The sequence below is a fragment of the Pteropus medius genome, unplaced genomic scaffold (genome assembly GCF_902729225.1).
Source record: "Pteropus medius unplaced genomic scaffold, Ma_sr-lr_union100, whole genome shotgun sequence".
Taxonomy (NCBI): Eukaryota; Metazoa; Chordata; class Mammalia; order Chiroptera; family Pteropodidae; genus Pteropus; species Pteropus medius.
The window spans coordinates 24,793,850-24,818,365 of record NW_024346667.1 but is presented as its reverse complement, the minus strand read 5'-3'; the positions used below and the strand labels follow the sequence as shown (position 1 = coordinate 24,818,365).

General features: G+C 31.8%; 1 protein-coding gene across 2 annotated transcripts in view; it reads left to right on the top strand.

Annotated features, from left to right (window-relative positions):
• The window catches only part of FSTL5 (follistatin like 5), a 544,717-nt gene that overhangs the window by 82,358 nt on the left and 437,843 nt on the right, over positions 1 to 24,516 (top strand). For both annotated transcript variants that reach the window (XM_039876278.1, XM_039876277.1), the window contains exon 3: positions 16,118 to 16,151. In XM_039876278.1, the coding sequence (XP_039732212.1) occupies positions 16,118 to 16,151 (34 nt within the window). The remainder of the gene's footprint in view (positions 1 to 16,117; positions 16,152 to 24,516) is intronic.

Genomic DNA, 24,516 nt, shown 5'->3' with positions numbered 1-24,516 from the left:
AATAACCAACATCAGAATGCAAAAATTGAAGGAAATAGATGTTACCTTAAAAAAAAAAATGTGACAATGTGGATGAACATAGATGATATGGTAAGTGAAATAAGTCAGACAGAGCAGAACAAATATAATATGATTTCACTTGTATGTGGAATTTAAAAAAGAAACAGACAGCAAAACAAATAAGAAACAAATCTATATAATAGAGAGAACAATCTATTCGTTGCCAGATAAAACGAAGGTGGAATGGGCAAGAAAGGTGAAGGAGATTAAAAAGTAGAAGCTGCCAGTTATAAAAGTAGTCATAGTCATGTAATGTACAGTATAGGGAATATAGTCAATAATTTAGTAATAAATATGAATGGTGACACTGTGTTTGTTTCTTCTATATATCAGGTAGATCACCTACAACTCCCAGTTTTGTAAAAGTGGCCTATGAGGAATGTGTTCTGTGTGACATATTGGCAGAATCCCCCTAACCACCAAAGCCAGGTGCTCTAGGGGTGATGACTGTGTGGGTCGCATGCACCCTTCTGTTTTAGTTGGGTTGTGACTTCTGTAGATACTCTAATGGGCGGGACCAGTCCAGGCTTGGCTGTCTGTGTGGCCCAGCCATGGATGTTTCAGCTATGCTGGTATGCTGGCGCTGTTCCCCTAGAGCAGGGGCTGGGTTTATTTTTGCGGGGGTGGTACTGGTCTTCAACAAGGCTACCCACCAGATGAGGTGTGATTGGTTTTCTTGACAGGGTTGCTTGTACCTGCTTAGGCTGCCCATCATGTGTGACACAGTGGTCAAGGCAGGAGCCACTTGGTAGGGTATCTAGTGCCAGCTGAGGTCACTTGCCAGAAGTGGTGGGGCGAGAGCCCCTTGAGATGGGCTCCAGCTATGGCAGGGCAAGTAGTGTTGAAATAGAAAATGTCAAAAATGGTGCCTGCCAATTCCAGGCCAGCTAGCTGAAAGGAAAATTAAACAAATAAACAAACAAACAAATTGGTGGCCACTAGCACTTCCATCCCCATACAAAGTTCTAACACATCCCTGCTCCTCTGGCACTCACCCTAAAATTAGTCAATATAGCTTCTTCATGTATGACCCAGACACTTTTTAAACTGCTACCTCCATGCTAGAACTCAGAGTAAGTGAATTTATGTGCAAGCCCTTTAACAGCTGTATCTTGGTTTCCTACGGCCCTTTGATTTTTCTGGACACAAACACCATTAGTTTTCAAAGCCAGATATTATGGGGTCTCTTCTTCCTGGTACAGGTCTAACAGGCCGAAGAGCCTGATATGAAGCTTGGACCCTTTGTTCCACAGGGGAGACCTCTGCAATTGTGATACCACTCCTGATTGTATACTGCATCAGGAGTGTGGATCCTGACTAAACTGTGTCTCTGCTCCTCCTCCCTATCTCTATGTGGCTTTTATTAATATCTTTAGTTGCAGAAAATTTGCTCTGCTCCTCTTCATAACATTCTGAGAGATAGTTGTTCTATATGTAGTGCTAGTTTGGATGTGTTCATGGAAAGAGGTGATATCAGGGGTTTCCACCTCTGTTATCTTGACCCTTCCTTGCAATTATAATTTTTAAGGAAGTTATGAGATGAAAGACATTTAGAGACAAGAAAAACTAGCAGTACTGAAAATAATTAATTGAATTCCGCATAAACACAAGCTAAATGATTGTAATCTTTAATTGTGATGTATTTTTATTCCACATTTTCAATATAATTTTGAGAGAAATTGTAATAAATGGCTCTTATGAAGAATTTATTTAAAGCTATTTTAGATGAAGCATATTGAATGAATTTGCTCCTCTTGAGGTGGAATCCAAGGAAGTCTATAGTTTAACAAGTCCCAAGTGACTCATACACACTAAAATTTGAGAAATTTGAAAATTTTTCCTGACCTATGACTTTTATGCAATAGTAAGACATCTGTGTATAAGTTTCATATCTCTTAACCTTGATCTTCTTTGCAGCTCATCACTCCCCATAGCCCACTTAAATTTGGAGCATAATCTTGCCTTGTCTTCCTTATGTTTATAGACATAACCCACTCTTGTTCGAGTTATAAATTATGCTGTTTATAGACTATTATTAGCATTCCTATTTCACTGTAACTTTTCCTGAACTTTGTAATTGTTTGTGCACTGACTTGGTGGACTAATATAATATTACAGTAATCTGAACCTGAATGTGGTTTTCACATTGTACTTGAAAATGGTAATATTTAATAGACATAAAAAATAAACAATAGTTGAAATTATTTTTATTTCAATTTTCTTCTCAATTTCCAATATAAGGCTATAATTTAGAGCTTTAAATTTAACAAGATTATTCTATTTCAATTCAATTTTTATTTGACTCTGAAATAAGTTTCAACTGTAAATGCTTTAACATAACAATATGTTATGTTAATGACTATCAGAAATTTATACATGTCTCCTGGGTTTTTCTCTTTTCTTTCTTCACTTCTGTTGTATCACAAATATTAGCCACTCAATGTTGTTGGGATTTAAATATCAAATAGTTTTAGATGATCTGACTTCTGATACTTTCTCAGACTTTTAGAAACGTTGACTATTATTTAAAAGATATGGATGTAGCTTTCCAACTATTTAATAAGTTTAAATGTGATAAGATTTCTAACTATTTTTTGAAAGATTTCCTTAATTATCTTGAAGTATTATTTGTTCTCTTAAATTAGAAATTGATTGAATTACACCTGTTCAAAGAACAAAGAATTAGTGAACTTGCTTTCTAATACAGTTATGCTGTTGTTTTTGGTGTAAATATGAATTATATTATTAAAAGCCTATAGGTGCATTGATTTGTTTTTTTTTTTCCCCTCCTAATTGAGTGACTGTATCACACTTTCTTTTAACTATTTGTTGACTCAAAGGAAATAGTATATCCTCCTTGTATTACTTTAGAACTCTAACTCAATTTAAATTGTATGTCAATATAAAAAAAAAATTAATTGAATAGATACCAGTTGTAAATCTAAAATTGATCAAGTTGATCTTACTTTGGGAAATCTAGCATATAGGTCTGATCTATTTCTCTGTCATTTGATATCCTTGTTTTTTTTAGGGCCAATGATTCAGACAAAACTTCTGTATTTCCTAGCCTAGCTTTGCTCCTAACTCTTGGAAATAGGCTTGTTTCCTTATCACTTATGTCAAAGAATGGATAGTATAGGTTCCTCATCTATCACTATCTTCATGTACCTCATTATCTACACTAATTCTCAAAGTCATTATATGTGTGTATATACCTTATCTAACTTATAACTATAAATGGAATTAAGTAAGGTTACACAAACATGTGTAAATTGTTAAATACTAAAATTTTCTCTTAATGTCACACCATTTCAGAGTACACCTGTGGCATACTACCTTGTCATTGCCAATATCATGGCATTATATCTTTCAAATATAAAAATGTATTGAATATAAAATGTATTAAATATAAAAAATATATTGAATTTAAAGCTAACTTTTAAAGAGCTATTATAGGAATGTTTAATAAACTTATAGGTACATTTTTATTGTCTCTTTAAGCATAATTATCCAATTAGTTGTAAATGTCTTTAAGTTTGCATAGTGGTCTATACAAATGAAAAAGACATTAAAAATAATAGAACATTATTAATACTTAATTTTTAAAAAAATTAGTTTTTGACATGAAAAATTGGTAAATTATTCCTAGATACTTTTTTGCTTTAATTTTAGCTCAGGAGAGGTTTTTGTTTGTTTTTTCCAATCATGTAATGGCAGAGGATATGGAGAGCTTATCAGGATAGCAACCATCTATGAGTGGAGCTCTTGAGGGAAATCTAGATTAAAAATAAATAAGCAGAGGGAAAGCTTTTAAAATCCTACTAGAAAGCTATGATTTAGTGAAATGAGGTTCCTGGAATTTAAAGATTAGATAAAAATAGAAACTGCCTGTCAGCAGCTTTTAGCCTTAGTGCTAATTGGGCAGGTGGGCCACACATTCCAGCTGGCTTGTTCCGTCCCCTCGGGACCTATTTGCAACCTGCTGTACATAGGTCTTTTTATATTAAGCAGCCATTTAAATCATATGCTGGTGCAGACACACAATATCAAATGTCTTCATGTATCAATATGTTTTTCTCTAAGATAATGAAATTAATAGCAGATGTTTTAAGGCCTTTTATTAGTTTGTTGAAATTTAGCATTTAGATAAATTTCCTTTTCCTTTAATTTATTAGAACATATTTCTGATAGACAATAACATAGAAGAATAAACCCCTCTGAATCCAACACTGAAGTAAGAAGATATTAAAAGTTTTGTTTAAGCCCTCTTGTACCTCTCCCCAATCATATTGTTTTCCTGACCACCTCTTCAAAAGTAAATGTTTTCTTGAATTTTGTGTTAATCACTCTCAATATATTTTTATAAGTTTAATATATATGCATAGGTTGATAAACAAAAATAGTGATTTTATATGTTATAAAATGTTATATGTTTATATTTTATTTATAGTGATTCCAATAGCTTTAATCTATTTATTTCTTCTATAATTAATGTTCCACTTACAAATTTCCACATTCATCATATGAAGGATATATATATATACATTTTTTCATATTACAAACAGTGCTGCTGGCAGCATTCTTGTACATTTTTCCAACTGTCTATATGCAGAAATTATTCTAGGACACATTATCAAAAGTGAGCTTGCTCTCTCATGAATATCTGCATATCCAAATGGAGTTGATATTTACAAAGGAGTCTAGAAATGTGTTACTGATTTTCTCAAACAACTTTTCTGATCATTTGGTGAAAACCATCTGCATTGATTCCAGTTTCTTTGGTGGACCCATTCACATTTGTCTTCCAGTTTTCTAATTCTCTTCAGTACTGTTCAACTTGTTAACTGGTTAGGTTATTCTGAATTATCCTAGTCATTGTATTTTAAAGCGTCCCATATTCATAATTCTCTGCATTTTCTTAAATACTTTTAATCTCAGTTTATATTCTATATTCAGTAATCATGATGTTTGAAATTTAAGGCAGTATAGTTAATCTATTTTTGCTTCCACTGATGTTCACATGTGTTTTTTGTTTGGATTAAGATTATGTTCTGTTTATTTCTGTTTTGGAAACCTTGTAAAACATGAATCAAGGGCACAAATTATCAGAGATGAAAACTTCTCATCTGGAAAGGATCTTAAGGCACTGCCAAAGTAGAAATGCTCTGAGTTTATTTCTTGAGCTTTTGTGGCCATATCAACAGTATAAATTTGTACTCCAAATTACAGTCGATGAAGAGAATACATTCCCTACCACTAGAGCTCAGGCTAGAAATGACACACTCCTTATTGCCACCATTTGCCCAAAGTGTTATTTTTTTTTAAAAAATTATGGATATGTATGTGTGTATCTCTCTTGTTTGAATTCCATATAAGACAGTTAATTAAGGCACATTCTTTAAATACCTGTTATCATCATCTGGTAAAATGAATTATCTATTTTATTTTTATCTATATGTATATCTATTTATATATGTATGTATGTATCTTTCTATCTAATATGTATCATCTATTTATTATTTATCTATCTACCTATCATCCATCTAAATTTCACCCATCTCACTATTATTTTTTATTCTCATTCTCTACTTAAGTCTTTCCTTTGTTGTCAACCATTTTATTTTGATAAATAATTTTTATTTGTATGTATTCCTATAAAAATGTATTTTGTTCTACTTCTGAGTATTGTATTCACATAAAGAGTAATATTGCTTTTGTTCTTGTGTCATTTTTTTTTCCACTTACTACTTTGTTTCTAGGATCTTTTCATGCCATTTTATTATAACTTCTAATTGTCAAATCCCTAATATTTACAATTCAATTCTCCTTGGAATGACCGCATCAGTTGTTACCCATACATACCTTTTAATGGAAAGACTGCTGCAATGGTCATCTTTCCAGCCTATGCCTTAAGGAACTCGTCAGCATTTCTAAGCTTTATAATATATGGTTTGCAGGGAATTGTTTCTACTTGATTTTAATTTCACATTTTTTAAAAACTTTTTTCTAATACACAAAATATTTATTTCCTGAATATGTAGTAGAAATCATCTGCAAAGGCATTTGGATTTGGGCATTTGGAAATAGAGATTTTGATGGCCATTTAAAGCACTTTTTTGTTTTTGTGATTTTTTAGAATAAATTTGTTTCTCAATGCACATCTTCTTTTCCCCCTGATTATTTCATTTTGCCCTTTTTCTTTTTCAGAAATGTGTCATTTACATCTAAGATAATTATAGAGACTTATCAGAATATAATGTTTAAATACCATTTACATTTAATCTCAGTTGTCTGTATTTCTAATTTTTTATACCACATTCTGTTTACTCAGCATTTTACCTTTTATTTTTTAATTCAGTCTTGAAAAATTTTTGCCTCGGAGATCTAATTAATATTAATAAAAAGAAAATCCCAGTTTAAATTTTGTACATATCCTTCATTTATTTTTGTTCTCTATTTCCTTGATGTCAATCCTTCTTTAGTTTTGTTTATGCTGTTTCTACCTTTTAACCTCTTAAGTTTAGTACATGGTTTGTATTTTATAACCTTTCTTGTTTTCTGATAATTAAAGATATAAATTTCCCACAAACATTATCTTTCCATAACTCTGTGAATTTTGTCATGCAGGACTTTTATTTGCTTCAATCTAAATATTTCAGAATTTTTTTAAGATTTCCTGTTTAATCAAAGGATTATATAGTAATTTGTTATTTAGATTCTGATTATAGGATGCTAATTTAGCATCCTTTTGATATAATTCTGATACTACTTAATATTATCTTAATAAAATTATATATATAATTTGCCCATTTTTTTGAAACTTCCCTTATAGCCTAATACATATTTAATTTTTGTAAATGTTACAAACATGCTTTAAATCAAGTCTATTTTTCTTTAATAAACATAGAGTTCTTTATCTTGAGCTAATTGATTTTAGAACTCATAGCTCAGATTATTCTTTGCTTGAGTTTTCAGTTTTTAGAAAGTTGAAAACTGCAACACTAATTGTTGATTTGTGTATTTATTTGTGTGTACGTATATATGCCTATATATTTGTGTATATGTATACACATATGTCTCTATCTCTCTATTAAATCATTACTTAATATAATTAATTTATATATTAATTCATTGTTGTCTGTTATTAAGTGAATATATGTTAATGATAATTATGTCTTATATTATATTTGGTTTGGTTTCCACCATGTGTCATATATATTTCTTATATGTTTTTACTGTATTTGTATGTTCTATTCTTATTTCCTGCTTCGTTTTGTAGATATGATTTCCTTTAATTTGTCTAAATGTTATAGTTTGTTTTTATCATTATCATAGATGAATTAAGACAAAATTAGATTTTATTCTCTTCATTAATTTATTAACTTCCTTAACATTTATATCTTCCTACAGAAGGACAAATATTTTAGATTAAACTCACTTTATTTTGTTTCCTACTGCCCGTTCTCCCGAAACACACCAAGTTATTATTGTCTATATCTTTCTCTTTACTTTAACTTGGAGCTAGTTTTTCTTATTATTTTCTGTTTTTGTTCTGTTATTTAGGCAATAATATACTTGGTGTTATGAAATTATTTTTATATCATATTCTCCTGTACTTTTTTTCTCTTCTTAATAACGTATTTTCTCTGAGTGCTCTTCAAAGTGAAAAGGGAAAGTTTTACTGAAACGGTACAGAACTCTGCTGAATTATTGACAACCCAAAATATCAAAACCATTGTTATTCTTTCTGTGCCTAAGGATATTTTGTTATGAAGTCACAAATAAATGTTGAAAGTACTTTTATTTAATAATATAAAATATTCCATTGTCTTATTACAAGCATATTGCTTGAGATGTCTGATGTTGATAAATTTTTTTTTTCCTTTACTTGTGTCTACTTTTTCTTTTTGGAATTAAAAAATATGTATATTTCTGTCATCGATCTCTTTAAATTTCTCTATGCAAATAGTTGTTCTTTTTTTTTTTTATGTCCTTATTGGTATTTTACAACTTTTATTTCTAGATTATTTATATAGTGTGGATAATTTCACTATTTTTAGGTTTATATTTCTGGAAATTCTATTAAGTTGATGGCACTATTACTTAGAGGATCTGTATCACTTTAGCTTCACAGATGTATTTTTTAACTGTCTTTTCAGGATTCTTTGCCTTAATTCAGTCTTATACTTTATTAATCAATCTATGTCATTCATCCTTTTAACTTATTTCTCATATTTATTATTTCTAATATTATATTTTTCATGTTTGATATTTCCACTTAGTTTTTCTTTATGACATTTCATTTGCTAAAATATTTTAAGGATACTCATCATGCTTATATAAAAATTATAATTATATCAAATGGTTTATGTTGTCTGTTTTGTTTTTTATTTCTCTTCTATAGTAATTGTATTCCTGAGATGTCTAGTTGTTTTGATCTGCAAGATCGTATTCCAGTGGGAAGATCAGCTTTTCAGATTGGAAAGGGCTGATAGTCAGGCACTGCTCCGTTAATCCTCATTTGATTCAAGGGAGAGTAAGAGAAGTGGCCACAGTGTTAGTATCCTTAGGCACCAAAGAACCATCTCTGATCTTCCAGTTGCTACAAATGCCCCACAAGCTTCTGTACTGAGTTTACCTTTTAACTCTTTGAAAGAAACATGCATTGTAAAGGTATGATGCCCTTAGACTGTAATTCATAAATTGTTGTTATTTTGAAATAGAGTAGGTAGAGAGATACATAAGCAAGACTGTATAACCAGCCAGCACACTCCAGTGGGGGGTTTGGGCTTCACTGAACATATCCTGCTGACAGTGGGCTTTGAGGTTTTTGCTACATAGTGTGTTACAGTGCCGATGAAAAAGGCATTTATGAGGCATTTGGAGTTGGGTAGGTGGCGAGGTAAGAGCAAATCTCCAAAAGTTTCTTTCAATCTGATCTCCAACCACTTTTCCTCAGTTTCCTACACTAGTCATGAAGACAATCTTTGATCTTCAATAGTTTTTCATATTTTTATTACAGTTCCTCACTTGCATGTTTTAATCTTGCTTTTACATATTTTTTTCCCAAAGAATTAGCAGGTGATATAAGTTTAAATTTTTTTTCCCAATCTACTTCATGGGTTTTAGTATTATGCCAGCATCTCAGTTCCAACACTTCAGTTTGCACTGTCCCAAAATCTTTTGTCTGCCCTCTGCACATAGGATACACTGAGCAAGACCAATGTCCTCTGTCTCAGCATTAACTGACAGTTTACATTTCCAGCTACCTCTTGATTTTGGATCCCGTAACTCTGAAAGGATGGCTTTTTCAGAATATCTAGTTCATAATATGACCATGACTCAATAGCCTGAACACTTTTCACTACTTGTTATTATTGTTTTCTTATTTACATTTCTGTCTTTATTTTCTTGGTGACTTTCAACTCTTGATGACTTGAAATCTATAAAAGCTGTGGAAAGAGAATGATATACTTGTAGATTGAATAAGGTTTTAATTATCAAATTTAAATGTTTGCATATGTATGTGTGTGTAATACTATATATATTTATAAAGTCTTTGAATTTTCCTAAAGGGACAATAAAATACTGACAATAGTGGAGAAATTAGAGGTATTACTGACCATCCAAACTGTATCTTTGTCTATAATATTCTACTGAGTGTTGCTCATGTAGACTATTCAGAGATTTTATTTTTTTCTGTATCTCGCATATGTTTTAATCTTTAGAATATAAGTTTGTTGAGGGAAGAGGCTTTGGCATTCACAATTATAAACAGGAAGTGATATCAGCAAGATGTAGGGCTGAAAGGTTCCAATGCTTACCCCCCACAAACAACAAAAACAATAAAAATCTACAAACTGATGAAAATAGCTCTGGGAAATCTCTGGATTGTAATGAAGAAGAAGCAGACACCCTATGGAGCTCAAAACCTGGCTAAGAACTCATAGAAAAACACAGGAAGCATTTTACGTACATCATCCCACCCCCCAGTCCATAGTGGCTTGACACCAAGAGGGATGCCTCAGAAGATTGTTACCCCATGGGGAAGAGCAGAGCAGGAGAACCCCAGCAAGCCTCACTACTAAGGATGTTTGCAGCTTTTGCTACTAAAGACCTCCACAGTCTTCATCAACACTGAACCCAGCTGATGAAGCAGCCCACAGTCTCTTCCTCTGCACCTCTTCTCTGGAACTGGTGCTGTCTCTGCAATGAGACCTCCTCTCAGAGTCCCCACTCACTGCTGTGCCCTGCTCTCTGGGATGGAATGCCACAGTGCCTTGCTATCCTTGAGATAGGAGCTGCTGCTGCTCTGCACCCTGCCCTGGGGTTCTAAGTCAAAGCTTTGATTTGCTATTACTGGGGCTGCACTGCTGCAGCTCTGCATTTCTTCTGGGTCCCAAGGTTGAGCTATGACCCACCATCACTGTGGATGTGCTACTGCAACTCTGTGACTCACCACTAGGGTTCTAAGTTGCAACTTTGTTCCACCATCACTAGGGAGGAGCTGCTGCTGTTCTTCTAATATCCCAGGGCCTAAGTTGTGGCTCTGACCTGCGATCACCAGGCTGTGGCACTGCAATTCTGTGCCCTGTCCCCAGGTTTTTAAGTTGAGATTGACTTGCCATCACTGGGGCTGAGCTGCTACTGTTCTCTAACTGCCCCTTGGAACTATAGTCAGGTTGACCAAGCATCCCCAGAGCATGCTGCTACTACACACTGTCCCCTGAGAAATGCAAATTAAAACCTCAATGAGATATTATTATTTTTCACACTCCAAAAAACACACTGCAAAAATTTTATAATAATTGGCATGTTTATTTAATTTATATTCCTCTTTACCAAATAGTTTGAGCTATAATATTTAAGTGAGTGCAAATTTTCTTATGGAAGTAGAAGAGAACTTTCTTGGATATAGATTTATATAATCCATATGTCTAAAAATTATATAGTCGAGCTATGCTTAACTATTCAGTTTCTCCCAAAGGAGTAAATATTTTAAAATTTGATGACTTTGCACAACCTAATACTCTTTTTCCCAGCAAATTATTTTGCCATTCCTTAATTCTTAGCTCAAGCAACATCTTCACTATGAATTCTCTTTGCTCCACACTCAGCATTGACAATTGCTTCTTCCATTTTTGTTTCCATGTCATCCTATAAATTCTTTATCGTTGTTTGTAATTAATAGCTGTCAGTCTGTCAGATAGAATTTGAATTCTGAGATCAGATGTTTGTTATCCATAGTTAATCCCTGTCTTGTAGCACAGTGCTGGCTATGTATATATTTCAAACAAACCTGTATATTCTAAACTATTCAAGGAGTGACTGGTTTAGTAGGTCAATACCTTGTTAAAGTAGTAATATGATCATGAGAAGATTAATACTTTCCAATATATTTTGAATTTCTTCACACAAAAATGATATAAATGGGTAAAGGATCTGAAGCCAGTTAGGATGTATATTATCTATATTAAAAATGCAACTACCCCTATATTTTTTTAGAACAAAACATAAATAGTATTTCAAAAATTAAACAGATATTTCCTTTAAATGTCTCCAAATTTATGCTGAACATCTTTCAAAATGAAATATTATCTACAATGCACAGTTAAAATTATTTTAAAAATATTTGCCATCTTATTTTATTTTATTTATTGCCTTTGTTAATCTCTATCATATTGTCTGCAAGGATCTATTTGCTCATTTTTACCACTGAGCTGGATTTCATGGAGTCTATTTATGTAATTAATATAGCACTTTAAAATTCTTCCAAGAAATGATATAGTACAAAGTAAAACATGAATGGTTTGCTATTATTTAGCTTTGGTACCTGGCCAAAATATGTATTTTATTTTAAGACAAAATCACTTTATCAGAAAATCTTTTGAAGAAATATTTAAATTGAGTTATTCTAAGAGACTGGCATTCTGCTATTATAAACAAGAGCTAAGATTTCTTAATATAAAAATTGTTTCATATATATCATGTGGACAGGGTAATGAATCTTTCTGATCACTTAAGATGTCTCACATAATTAATCACAATTTTCTTCTTAATATTTCCTCACTTAAAAAAATAACATTTAAAACAGTTCATAAAATAAAATTGTTGAAAATACATATTGTCAGGTGAATAATGCAACATTTTAGTCACAGTCATACGAGCAAATTTAAAATGTTACTTTCAAAATTTTAAATTATATATATATCTCTACTGACAGAGTTCTAATACGAGTTTGGCAGTAAATGGAATAGTTTATTCTTGCTTTCTTCTTATTTCTCAAGTTTGTTTCCATTCTTTTTAGTCTATTAAATTAATTATTATTTTATTGTGTTTATGTACACTCTTCTTAAACATTTCTACTTTGTAGAATATTTAAGGATATTTTCATTAGTGATTTATAAGCACATACAATTGTGTAAATAAAGAATTAGATTTTAAGAAACAAATAAATATGATATCTGTGAGTGTTAAGCCTACTTGACTGTAGTTAAAATTGCTGATATCAGTATTACTATAGATTTATAATGGCAAAACTTAATGAGGATTTCAACAATATCAAGCTATTCTACTCACCTACACTCACAAAAAGCAGTGCATTTAAAATCTATTCTGTCTCCCCAGATTTCTGACAAACCAATCTACTCTACCACTCAACCCACATTTTCTATTCCATAAAGAAAATAAATCACAGATTAAACATGTTTATTTCATCACATCAAGCCTGCAAACCTACTGCATCAGTGACCACCCCTTCCTGTGCTCATCTGTTATATTAGAGGAACTGGTTTCCCTTCTATCTAAATTTTGCCCCCATTCGTGTTCTGTATCACTTGTACCATTTCAATATCTTTCTAAAATCAATCATATAATTTCTTCCTTTTATTTAATCCTCTCCATTTGTACTATCTCTTATCATTTATACATTCTCAATTCTCAATGATATAAATATTATAAAACTAAACACAATAAAACAAAAAGACAAATGAAAAAAACAAACAAACGCAACACAATACCTCTATGAACTTTACTCTCCAGCTGCACACCATCCTAGGTCTTTCTTTCCTAGTCATGTTTTTCCCATTTCATTTTTACCAATTTGTACATTTCTCAATAGCTCTATTCTTCCCTGAATAACTTCAATTTTACTTCAATTTACTTCCACTTTTTACTTCCACAATACCACCAAAAATGTGTTTTCTTTGAAGTCAATGATTCTATTTCAATGTATTTAATGGGTATTGTCTTAGACATAATTATGCTTGATCTGCCAGAAAAACTCTATGCTATTGAAAATTTCCTTCCTACATAATATATCTTCTGAGATTTCGTGATTCCATTTATTCTTGGTATTCTCCCAGGATGTGTCCTTCCATTATCTTTGGTTGATTAATTCAACTCTATATTTTTCTTATATTATTTTCAATACCCAGTTCTAGATTACTGACCTCTCTTATATGTTCTCCAGATGCAGTTCTGATGATTTATACCTAGACTGATTGATTTCTAAATTGATGTGTCTTACTGAGCTATATCCCATGAGTTCCAGACATTTTAAACATCTGTCTACATTGAATCCTCAGTGTGATATTCAAAGCAAAGTCAAAGTCAGATATCAAACCCATCAAAATTTCAGACTCTTTAGCTCTGAAGAGACACAGTAGGCAAAGCTCATTGTAAATGATTAACTAGAATGACAGAGATATCAGGAAGATAAGAAAGATGCCTAAAGAAGTAAGAGAAGATCAGAAGTTCAGTTTTGGACATGCCAGGCTGTTATTAGATTTCCAAGTACAAATCTCAAAAATACAGTTGAATATATGAGTGTGGAGTTCAAAAGTAAAGATTAGCTGGAGATATAAATTTTAGAGTCCTCAGGGAAAGGATGACACTAATGTGCAGAAGACTGGTGAAGATCACAGTAGGAGTAAGATATATGGAAGAAAGATAAGGGTTCAATGTCTAGGAAACTAATATATAGAAATTGAGGATATGCGGAGGAATTAGTAAAGGAACTGGAACAGGGGTAGCCAAACAGCAAGAGAAGAATTTAGAGCAGGACAATACTAGAAGGCAAGTGAAGAAGTGATAAAATTGTTTTATTTATTTATTTTTGATTCATTTTCCTCATCGTAGAAGTAACTCCATCCTTCCAATGGCTCAGACCTTTAAAATCACTCTTGTCTGTTCTTTCTCACACAATATTTATTCTACCAGAAAATATTGCCAGCTTTAACTGATATTCCAACTCTACAGCTACCACACTGTTCTATGTCATTATCACCTCTCACTTAGATTGCTGTCTTACTCACTTTACTGGTCCCTCTAATTTTGTCCTTGCCCTGTTCAGCCTATTCTCAATAGCCAGAATGATTCTATTTAAGTGTAATTCAGATAATATTATTCCTCTAAGAAGAAATTTTCAATATTTTTTTCAGCTCTCTCAGTGTAAAAAACAGAGATCTAACAAATGCCTCAAGTGCTAATCTACCTACTTTTATTGCTTCCTGATTGCATTTCCTGCTAAACTGCCCTGACTCAGTCTTGTCCAGTCATAGGCCTCCTTGGTATTTTTGACGATGCCAAGAACTCTTGTACCTCAGGAAAATTGCAATTGTTTTTCTCTGCTTGGATCATCTTCTCATCTCATTCAGAATTTTATTTGAACATAACTTTATCATTGTAAACCTGTTTACAATGAAAATAAGTTCTAGTTTCTAAATAGGACTCATTATCCTCATACAGGACATTCCATATCGACGTGATTTTTTTCTGTCTTGTCCATCTCTTATAACCTATTGCCTTGAGCAGTGTCTGACACATAAAAGTAATATATACATATCTGTTGAAAGAATGAATGACTGAATGAGTAAGTGAATGGCAAAGAGAGATTTTTTTTCATTAACAAATACTTCCAAAAAATTTAAGCCTGTTTTTCCTCTAATTATGAAAGGATAATATATTTTTAAAACATGTAATTTATATTTAAATTTTAGTTCAACAACAGATATTTTAAATTAAAAATAAATCAGGACTGGAAAAATCAATTAACAAAGGATAGTACAGAATTCAAACACAAGGGCTGGGTGAGTTAAGATAAGAGAATTGGAACACAAAGCGTTAATGTCTAATAGAATTATACATTGCGCTAGCTGGTTCAGTAAATATACATTTGCCAATATGCATTTTTATTCTCAAAATCTGACTCTGGGATTAATGCTCATGGCAAAGAAATTCTTCATATTTTTTACTATGTTATTAATGTTATCAAAACTTATTGGCATTAATACAATTATGCAGTTCAGTATACACATATAATGGTCACTTTTTATTAGAAACATTTCAAAATTACTTTTAGCGTGAAACCCTGAAACTTTTAGACAAAGTAAACTGTGCTTGAATATTAATTGAGAAGTCATAGAGTGCACAATTTCTACTTAAAAACTTGAAAGCAAGCTAATTCTTTTGGGTTGCCTGGTAACTAATAAGGAGTATGTCAAATTGAAAGACAGGTCTGACTGAAGCAGCCTTTCAGTAAATAATAGAATTGTTGTCAACTTTCACCTTAGAGAAGCGAGATAGAGACCAATTCTAAGTTAAATTGAAGGAAAGACAGTTTAAATATCTTTTGTGTATTTTGGAGAATTCTCCACTGTTTCCCTTAAACTTTTTCCCTCACTAACAACTTATGATTAATGTAGAAATTTTGAAAGTGAATTCCAAAGACATCATTCATAATCAGTTTGAAGTAAATGGAATGGCCTAAGGCATTCAAAAGACATGAGAATTTATTATTCATCAACCATTTGTTCATTTATTTATAAATTCATATTCATATAATATACTGGTTTCTTAGAGAAATTTATTTCCACTAAGAATGATTACTACTCTAATAAAAGATTTGACATAAGTATTTGTTAAGGTGAGAATTGTGTTACAAAGACTCCTGGGTATATGTACAACAAAACATTTAGACAAGTCTTTAGTTATAGTGATATTTATATCAGGCTGTTAATCACATACAGATTTTGACCTATTTCTGTTTTAATTCCAGCAGGAAAGAAGTCAAGAAAGTTCAAGAATCAAAGGTAAGGAATGACTGTTTTAAGATGATAGTCTCATAAATATCTGTTCAATATAGGATAAATTAAAAAGGTTTGATGCAACTTTGAAAATATAATTAAAAATGAGAAAACAGTGAGAATTCAAAATCTTCAATGTGATCAAAGCCATTGTGAGCCCTTTGGGAATTCTCTGTTGAAATTTCCTTTCTTCTTATAGTGCTTTTGGAATCTTCAACACAATTTTTTTGTTTAATTTCTTTAATTGTTCTTCCATCAAGCATTCTTCGTAAGAGTTGGTGTTGTAGCACATCTATGACTCAGCAGATGAACTTTTTCAAAATATATCTCATGAAGAACTAGTTATTTAGTCACTGCTACCTCATTTTATTTTCTATGAAAAAGCAAGAAAATAGTTATTTAGATATTAAAAATCGTTGACAACTTTCAGTGTAGCATAGTCAACTCTAATCAGACATAGAGACAAATTTTTCCCCATGAAGGCATTCTTAAGTTTTGAAATTTACTCACTGAGATAACAAATTATCCTAAATAGATTGTAATCTTTCAACAAAAGCCTTCCTTCCACTTGGGCTCCTTCTCATCGTAACAGTGAAAGTACACAGATTTTTCTGGGGTTAATCCCTCTGGCTTCTCAGTTTGGGTAGAGATCCCTTGTCCATCTATCCCTTCCTGAAGGTGATTTAGTCTCAAGCCTAGTTATGGAGGAAGCACAAGTGTCCTATCTCTCTCTTTTTTTATTTTTATTTTTATTTTTTTTGCATAGGAAGAAATGTTTATTAGTTTTTTTTAGAGTTCTACGAAAGTAAAAAAAAAAAAAATAACTGTGTAGAAGTTACTAAGTTTACATGTACAACTGAGATGATAAAAGCATGGTTAAACTTCCGAGGGTCTTTAGAGTGACGAAACCAATTTTGTGTACTTATAACGAGTTTAAATATAATCTTCTATGCATATTTCTCTACCATCCATGCTTAGATATTTGTATGTGTCTATATTAGTGAAGAATTTGAAAAGACATACTTTTTTTTTTTATTATTTTGCTAGGTGTATTTCATTCAAATGAATTATGTAAGACTGCCCTTTCAGAGATTCTCAAATTATTGGTGCTCTTTTTCAGCAAACGAAAGTATGCCTTGTTATTTTATAAGTAAAATCATTACACTTATTTATCCCCAAAACACTCATATTAACTCAAAGGTTTATGCTTTTGTGTTACAAAAGAGAATTTCTATTCCAACGTGTGTTAGATGATGTTCATTTAAATGATATAAGCATTTAAGCAAACTGAGTGCACATCTTCCTTCGCATAAAGGGCCCTGGTGTTTCAGGTTAATCTTAAATCATATTTATAATCTTGTCATAGTAGCAATAAGTTTAGTGTCGCTTTCTTCTTGATGCTTTATTGCCTTGGAATACATAAATCATACCTTCTGAAGTGGTAGAAATTATTTTCCAACTGTCATCTAGGAACATGTTTTTTTTTTAGAATATAATACAATTTTTAAGATGATGCTTGTCACTGCTTTCACTGTTATTGGCTGGCACTTGGTTCAGAAGTCTCACATTGTGGGTTGTAGACTACTGAATTGTAAGTAAATCCGAGGTACACGGTTACATCAGGACTTGTGTAGCTGTGCTTAGAAGAACTCTACATTTTTCTTGACTATTTATGGGAATCATCTTGAAATGTTTTCTTACTAAAAATTATGAATGACTAGTTAAAAATGTTTTTTAAATGTCAATATTAAGAGAAAAAAATAACCCATAATAACAATAGTTTGCCCATTGATAGATGATAAAAAAAAATCTGAAAAGTATACATTGTACATTTCTTGGTAACTAATTGTTGAAATATGAGCTGTGTACTCACTTGATGTTACCAATTCTCAACTAGGAATTCTCTGGACTTTCTGACTAATTGGTAACCTCATTTGCCAGATCATGTTTATTACGTTATGAGGAATGTATGCAGAGGAAGTCTTTAATCTTCTAATTTCCTGCCTTCTGTGCCTCTTTCTGTTTATAACAACAGTCCCAACCTCATGATACCAGTGACCTGAAATTACATTAATGTACAAAGCACTCCAATGAAAATTGATCCCTCTTTCCTCTGTGCACATAGATATATGGATTGAAATGTTTAAAAACTTCCAGTTCAATCTCATTGATTATTTGACATTCACACATGCTCTTATTCTAATATTATTTTGAAATACCATAAAAATCCATATTTTTATATATTCTAAAATTATATGGAATTCAACTGACAAAATGAATTTCAGTTCAATAATTAATATACTATTGGATTCTCAATTGATTTTTGTGTTTAGATTGTTTATTGTTAAATGAGTTAGAACCTAATCTATTTAGTACACAATTTTGAGAATTACAATTGTTTAAGATAGCCTTCCTTAAAGTTGCATTGATGATTATAGCAGGGAAATGAAGGCAGTCCCACAATTTTGAAAGGATTATCAAATAACTATTCAGGAAACCATAGTTCACACTGTTCTTCTGTGACATTACAGATATGTTAAAATAGAGTACATTTTGTTTTTAAAAGCCATTGAAGATTTTATAATTATTATTAGGAAATAATTTCCTTTGAAGAATATTATGGCAAGTTTGCACATGGTTATGCAGTAGCATGCACTTGAATATCAGCTTTACCCTCACTCTGTGATTTTAATACTCAAACATGCATTATTAGGTAGGATTTATAATTCAAACATGCCAGCATTTTTAAAAAATCACATGCAAAGTAAATAATTCAAATCACTATGATCATTGTGTTATATTTCAAATTGGGTCATATTTTATTTAACCAATTACTGATTTACATAGGTAAATTTAACATACTGTTATTAGCAACACGTCACTTGATTTATCTTGATTTTATATATATGATATTTAACACTTATGAGTATTTCTTTATCACCCGTTCTTCTGCTAAGTGCTTTCCATGTATTATCTTATATAATCCTTTGAAGAATTTTTTTAACCAAAAAACGAGTAAATTTTACTGTCAATCTATCTATAAATGGCTATCTAACATTTTGGTGTATGTGATTTTAAAAATGTTTACATATGTTTGTATTTCTGCAAAAAAAAAAAAACCCTTTAGTATTCTTTTCTTAGAAGTGTTAATGAATATTCTTTTTTCCTCAAATATTTGCAAACACTTTGTGGTAGATCCTGTGAATTGGTTCACTCAACAGCCATTTCAAACAACAATTAGCATGCTTTTTTTTTAATAGACTTTTTACTGAGTCTAGTCAATTAAAAGCTACATTTCCCAGGTTCCCTTGCAGTTAGACTTCTAGATGTGTTTTAGGCTTCTCCTATCAGATTCAATCAAGTTTGTCCTTTTATAAAACTCTTATTGGAAAACAAGTATGGTTTTGAGATAACTTTTCTTTCATGGATAATAGCAAAGGGGATGTAGATTTGAACCCAGCAGCCTGGGTGACTGACAGCTTCCTTATGTATTTACTCCTGGTAATGGGAGAGGCGGTAAATTCTTTGATGTTCGGCTTGTGTGGTAGGGTTTTAGAAGTTGTTTCTAAGAGTTCAGTATACAGCCCTTTCCTTCAATCCTGTGAGCTACTTTCTATGTCCTTTAAAAAAATCTCCTTTACTAAATAGTGCAGATTCTATTGTTTGTAACAAAGAGCCTTGATGAATACATTAATCCATTTTGGGACTACCACTTGAGGGATCTGATATGGAAAAAGTAAGCAGCTAAGGGATTATCAGAGATATATGTAGCAGGTTTTTGAGAAAGAATTCAGGAAGCAAACCTACCTGCAAGGCTGATGCAGGCAATGACAGCCAGTAGGTACAAGGTGGTAAGCTCCAGTTATAGAACAAACACATGCTTGTTCAGCTACATGTTAAAATCACGTGGTCCCATCTAGCTTGCAAGCATAATGGTAGGAAATTCTTAAGTCAGATGAAATGATGGTTCATATAGTCACTTATTTAGAATTTTGTGTTGAGGATCAGCTATGTGCCAAACACAGTTATGGGCACTGGACCCAACAGGAAAAAATATTCTGCCTTCCTGAATCTTATATTGCAGTTCTTAGGAAATCTGTCCACGCCACAGGATAGTAGCTATTTTCCAAAAACACAGCTAAAATCCAATAAAAGCACAGGCAGCTTTTCTTCTCTGCTCCTCCTCCGATCATCCCCTTTCTCTGCCCCTGTCTGATACTTAGAGAGACATGGGTGCTAGAGGATGGTAGAGGCAGAAAAGTTAACAGAAACTGATAAATTAGAATCAGCATGAGAAAAGGATAAAAGCCCCTCCTGAGAGGTTAAACTGCTGCTACCTTTAAATTATTCTCCAAGCCTTCAAGCCTTACAGGAGAAATAATTTCTGATTCTGCAAAATATGTCTCTTAATCTTGCTCATAAACCACTTTCCTGTGGTTCAGAATCATGGAAATTAGATAGCAATTTTCATGATGTAATTCTCATAAATCCTCAGTAGGAAAGGACTCCATGTCATATATTGGTGTTCATCAACAGTTTTTCCTCTCAGGGAAATGAAGCAGCAATGCTTTAATAGGATGACTAAGAATACAGCAGTGGAGTTTATGGTTTACCTCTAAAGGTATCATTACTTGTCTTGGTTTGCTATGTGGCAATCTTTTATTATGTAAATTGCTCTCCCCTTGTAGGCATGGTAGAACATTATTATTCCATTATAATTTTTAATAAATAATTTTTCTTATTAAGAAAAATCTCAGTATGGAAAACATTATGTAAATTATATTTGATGTTAAAATATTACAGAATATTATAAATTGCATGCTATATATGTTATATCATATAATATACCAAATATTATATAAATAATGTAATTTGTATAATAACTATTTTAAATGATTACATGCATGATTTATTTTCTGTTGGTGTATTTGGTTTTTTGTTGTTGTTATTGCTGTGTTTGCTGTAAAGACTTAAAAGGAGAGCTATTATTTATTAGTCTCTTGCCATGTACCATACATCTATTTATTCACTTTTTCAGCTTAATTATCTATTAAATATTATATATGATTCACAATTTCTGTAAACTTATATATAAGTAAAATATATTTAAAATAAATTTACATATTCATATATATACTTAGATATGTTAAGATATAAAATTACTTTCCACTTCTTGAAAGCTATTGTGTGTATTACACACACACACAAAAACAAGTTTCTTTATCATTAAAATCAGGACTTATCCAGTTTTTATATGTCTTTTAAGAGCTTGGCAGGTGCATTATTTATAAAAGTTATTTAAAAAACATTTGTGAATAAATAATGAATGAAAGAATATATATTCACTTATAGTATAGTTTCCTATTAAAGCATTTAATACAATCTAAAAGTTATTTAGACTATTTCTAAGTAGAAATGTGAGACATTATTTTTTTCTCAAAAGTAATCACTTTTACCAGAGTTATATATTTAAACAGTAACAAAGATATTCCCTTTCCGTCATTCTTTTGAATGTATAATCTAGAAAAACAATGTGTGTAGTCTATTATTAACTTTTTACATTTATTACCATACATAAAATTTTCATTTAATCATAAGAGTTAAGGTTTGCAAATGTGGAAGCACACATTTTCATTATGAATTAAAAGAATGAATTGGTATCTGGATCATATGTTATGCTTAGATAAATTTTTAATGAGTAATATACATAAAGTGATCAGTGAAAACTGATTTTATTTTTTAAGAAGCTTTAAGTAGTGCCAAAATTCCATTTTCCCCAATTGAGGAAAAATATGTGCCATATCATAAAAAATATCAAATTTTAGATGCAGAGAGAAAAAGCTTTCTTCATGGCTGACTGACAAAGTCAAATTTACAGGCCAAAAACATAATTTGAATAGTCATAATCGAAGGGTTACAGAACCAACAATAGAAGTTGTTTAAATTTTGATTAGGCTAAAGCTATTTAGATATCTGTGGATTAATTATAGCCATCAAATAAATAATATGTGGACAATTTAGACTTTTAACTGATTATTTACTTGTTTCTATGTTTTACAGTTAATTTTATTCAGTATAGAATCTATGGGGCTTGTTAGTGAAGAAGACAGATTTATCTAGACTGAAATGAAAGAAAAAAAAAAGTCACACCTCAATATAAAATATTAACTGTGGATCTTTAAGAGAACAGAATCTGAATCTGAACTTATTTAGAATGTTTTCTGGAACTTGAGAAGAATTATTGAGTTAGTTTTATATTTATTTAATTTTAAAAAATAAATATAAAACTACTAGACCCAAAACACAACACAAGGAAATACGCAAGTGGACAAAAAAAATTATGGTAAACAGGCTTCAGTATCAACCATGAAGGGGGAAATAAACTATCTTTATGATTTCCGTGATGTACTAGAATATATCAGCAAGGGCAGCTTATAATTATTCAAGAATTTGTTTTACCCAGTATGTTGCAAGATAAGAAAACAATTATTCACAAATAAAGCAATTATTTAATTACTGTTACCAATTAATTATACTAATTGTTAATAGGATTTTTAGAAATTGAGTGGAAAACAATATTCTAACAACTTTGGCTCAACCTACACTAACTTCTGTAGTCTTGCTTAATACATGTTCTAAACAAGCCCCCCTCTAAAATTTGTGGGTCCTGGACTAAGAGAGCAAATAAAACATACCACTCACCCACACACTTTGGTTTGGTGTATATATATATGTATATATGTGTGTGTGTGTGTGTGTGTGTGTGTGTGTGTGCGCGCGTGTGTATATACACACACACACATATATATGTGTATATATATATATATAGATATATATATTTAAGACACTTTTTCTGAAGATACAAAATGTGATATATATATATATCTATATATATATATACACAAAGGGAGATTTATATATGTATGTATGTACATACATATATAATGTTAATATGTTTAATATTAAATGTGTGTGTATATATATATGTGTGTGTATATATATATATATACACACACACACACATATATATATGTGTGTTTGCGAAGTGGCCTATGCCGGTCTTAGAAGTAGGCCTATGGCTATTGTTAAGTAATTCTGGGATCTAATCACCCTGAACAAAGTCCAGAATAGAGCAAGGCCCAAACTTAGACTTCGCCCCATGAACTGTTTGCCTTGCCAAGAGAGGGGTAGTAACAGGAAGGCCAGAGGGGGTGGCGAAAGCAAGGGCTCAAATCAAGAACCTAATTGCCTGGTCCCAGTCAGTACCTGGTCCCAGGTATAATGAGTTGAAAAATACCACAAGAAAGATATAAGGTAGAAAAATGTGCATTAGTGGGAAGATTAGAAAAGGGGCCTATATTTGGAAAACAACGGCTTACGTGGGATAATACCACATTTTTGAAAACTTGAGAGTTTCATGCTCTCAAGTTTGTTATCAAATTTTTATGTATTAAGGAAAAGTGCTATCCACTATTGCCTCATTCTCTAATGTATTTTACATGTTGACCTCATCCTCTTTTGATCCTGTTATGCTGACTTAGTAAGAGGTCTGCTGGACATATGAAAATAAATAGCTAAAAAGTGTATATATCATGTGCCTTTTAGTACGCCAATGGTGTTAATGTTCTAAGATTAGTCTGCTTTAAACTGCTTTTCAAAACGGCAGTGAAAACTATATGTTGAATCACAGTGCCTCCTTACATATCTAACACAACTTCTCATTTACATGGTCATCTCTTAGGTAAGAGATATCTTTTATAATAGCTTTAGTGTGATATAATAGAATTCAAAAATATCAGGAGACACTGTCAGAGAAAAATGCTTTTACTCTTATTTTAGGGCTCTCAATTTTCAGTGAATATATCTGAGGGAAAAAAAAGCAAGGTCAGGTAGAGATGTTACAAAGAGTTTAGCTATTGTCTGGTCATTCTGAAAAGATCATGCTGGCAGGTAATCTACAGGATGACAGCATACAGCCCATCTGGCATGTGGTCTGCACACCACAGGCCCTATGATCTCAATCACAGCAGGAAGAAACTGCACCAGTAACCAAACAGGCACTTGCAAGGACTGACTTGAAAGGAAAATTACTAGAGAATAAAAAGAAAGAGAACTTTCACCCTCTTTATCCAGATTTCTTAAAACTTTGCTTTTAAACCATTTAACTAAATTATTAAGCCTGTGTTCATTCTGCAGTGTAAGCTTCTTCCTTGAAATGTATCAGGACAGTTACAGGACTTTATGAACTCACAAAACCAGTATCAGCCAGGGATACTGATATACCGATGATTAGATGTAGATTTCTTTCCTCCGGAAGATGCTGAAAGGGGTCAGAAAAATAGCTTTAACTCTAAGACTACTTCCAAATTGG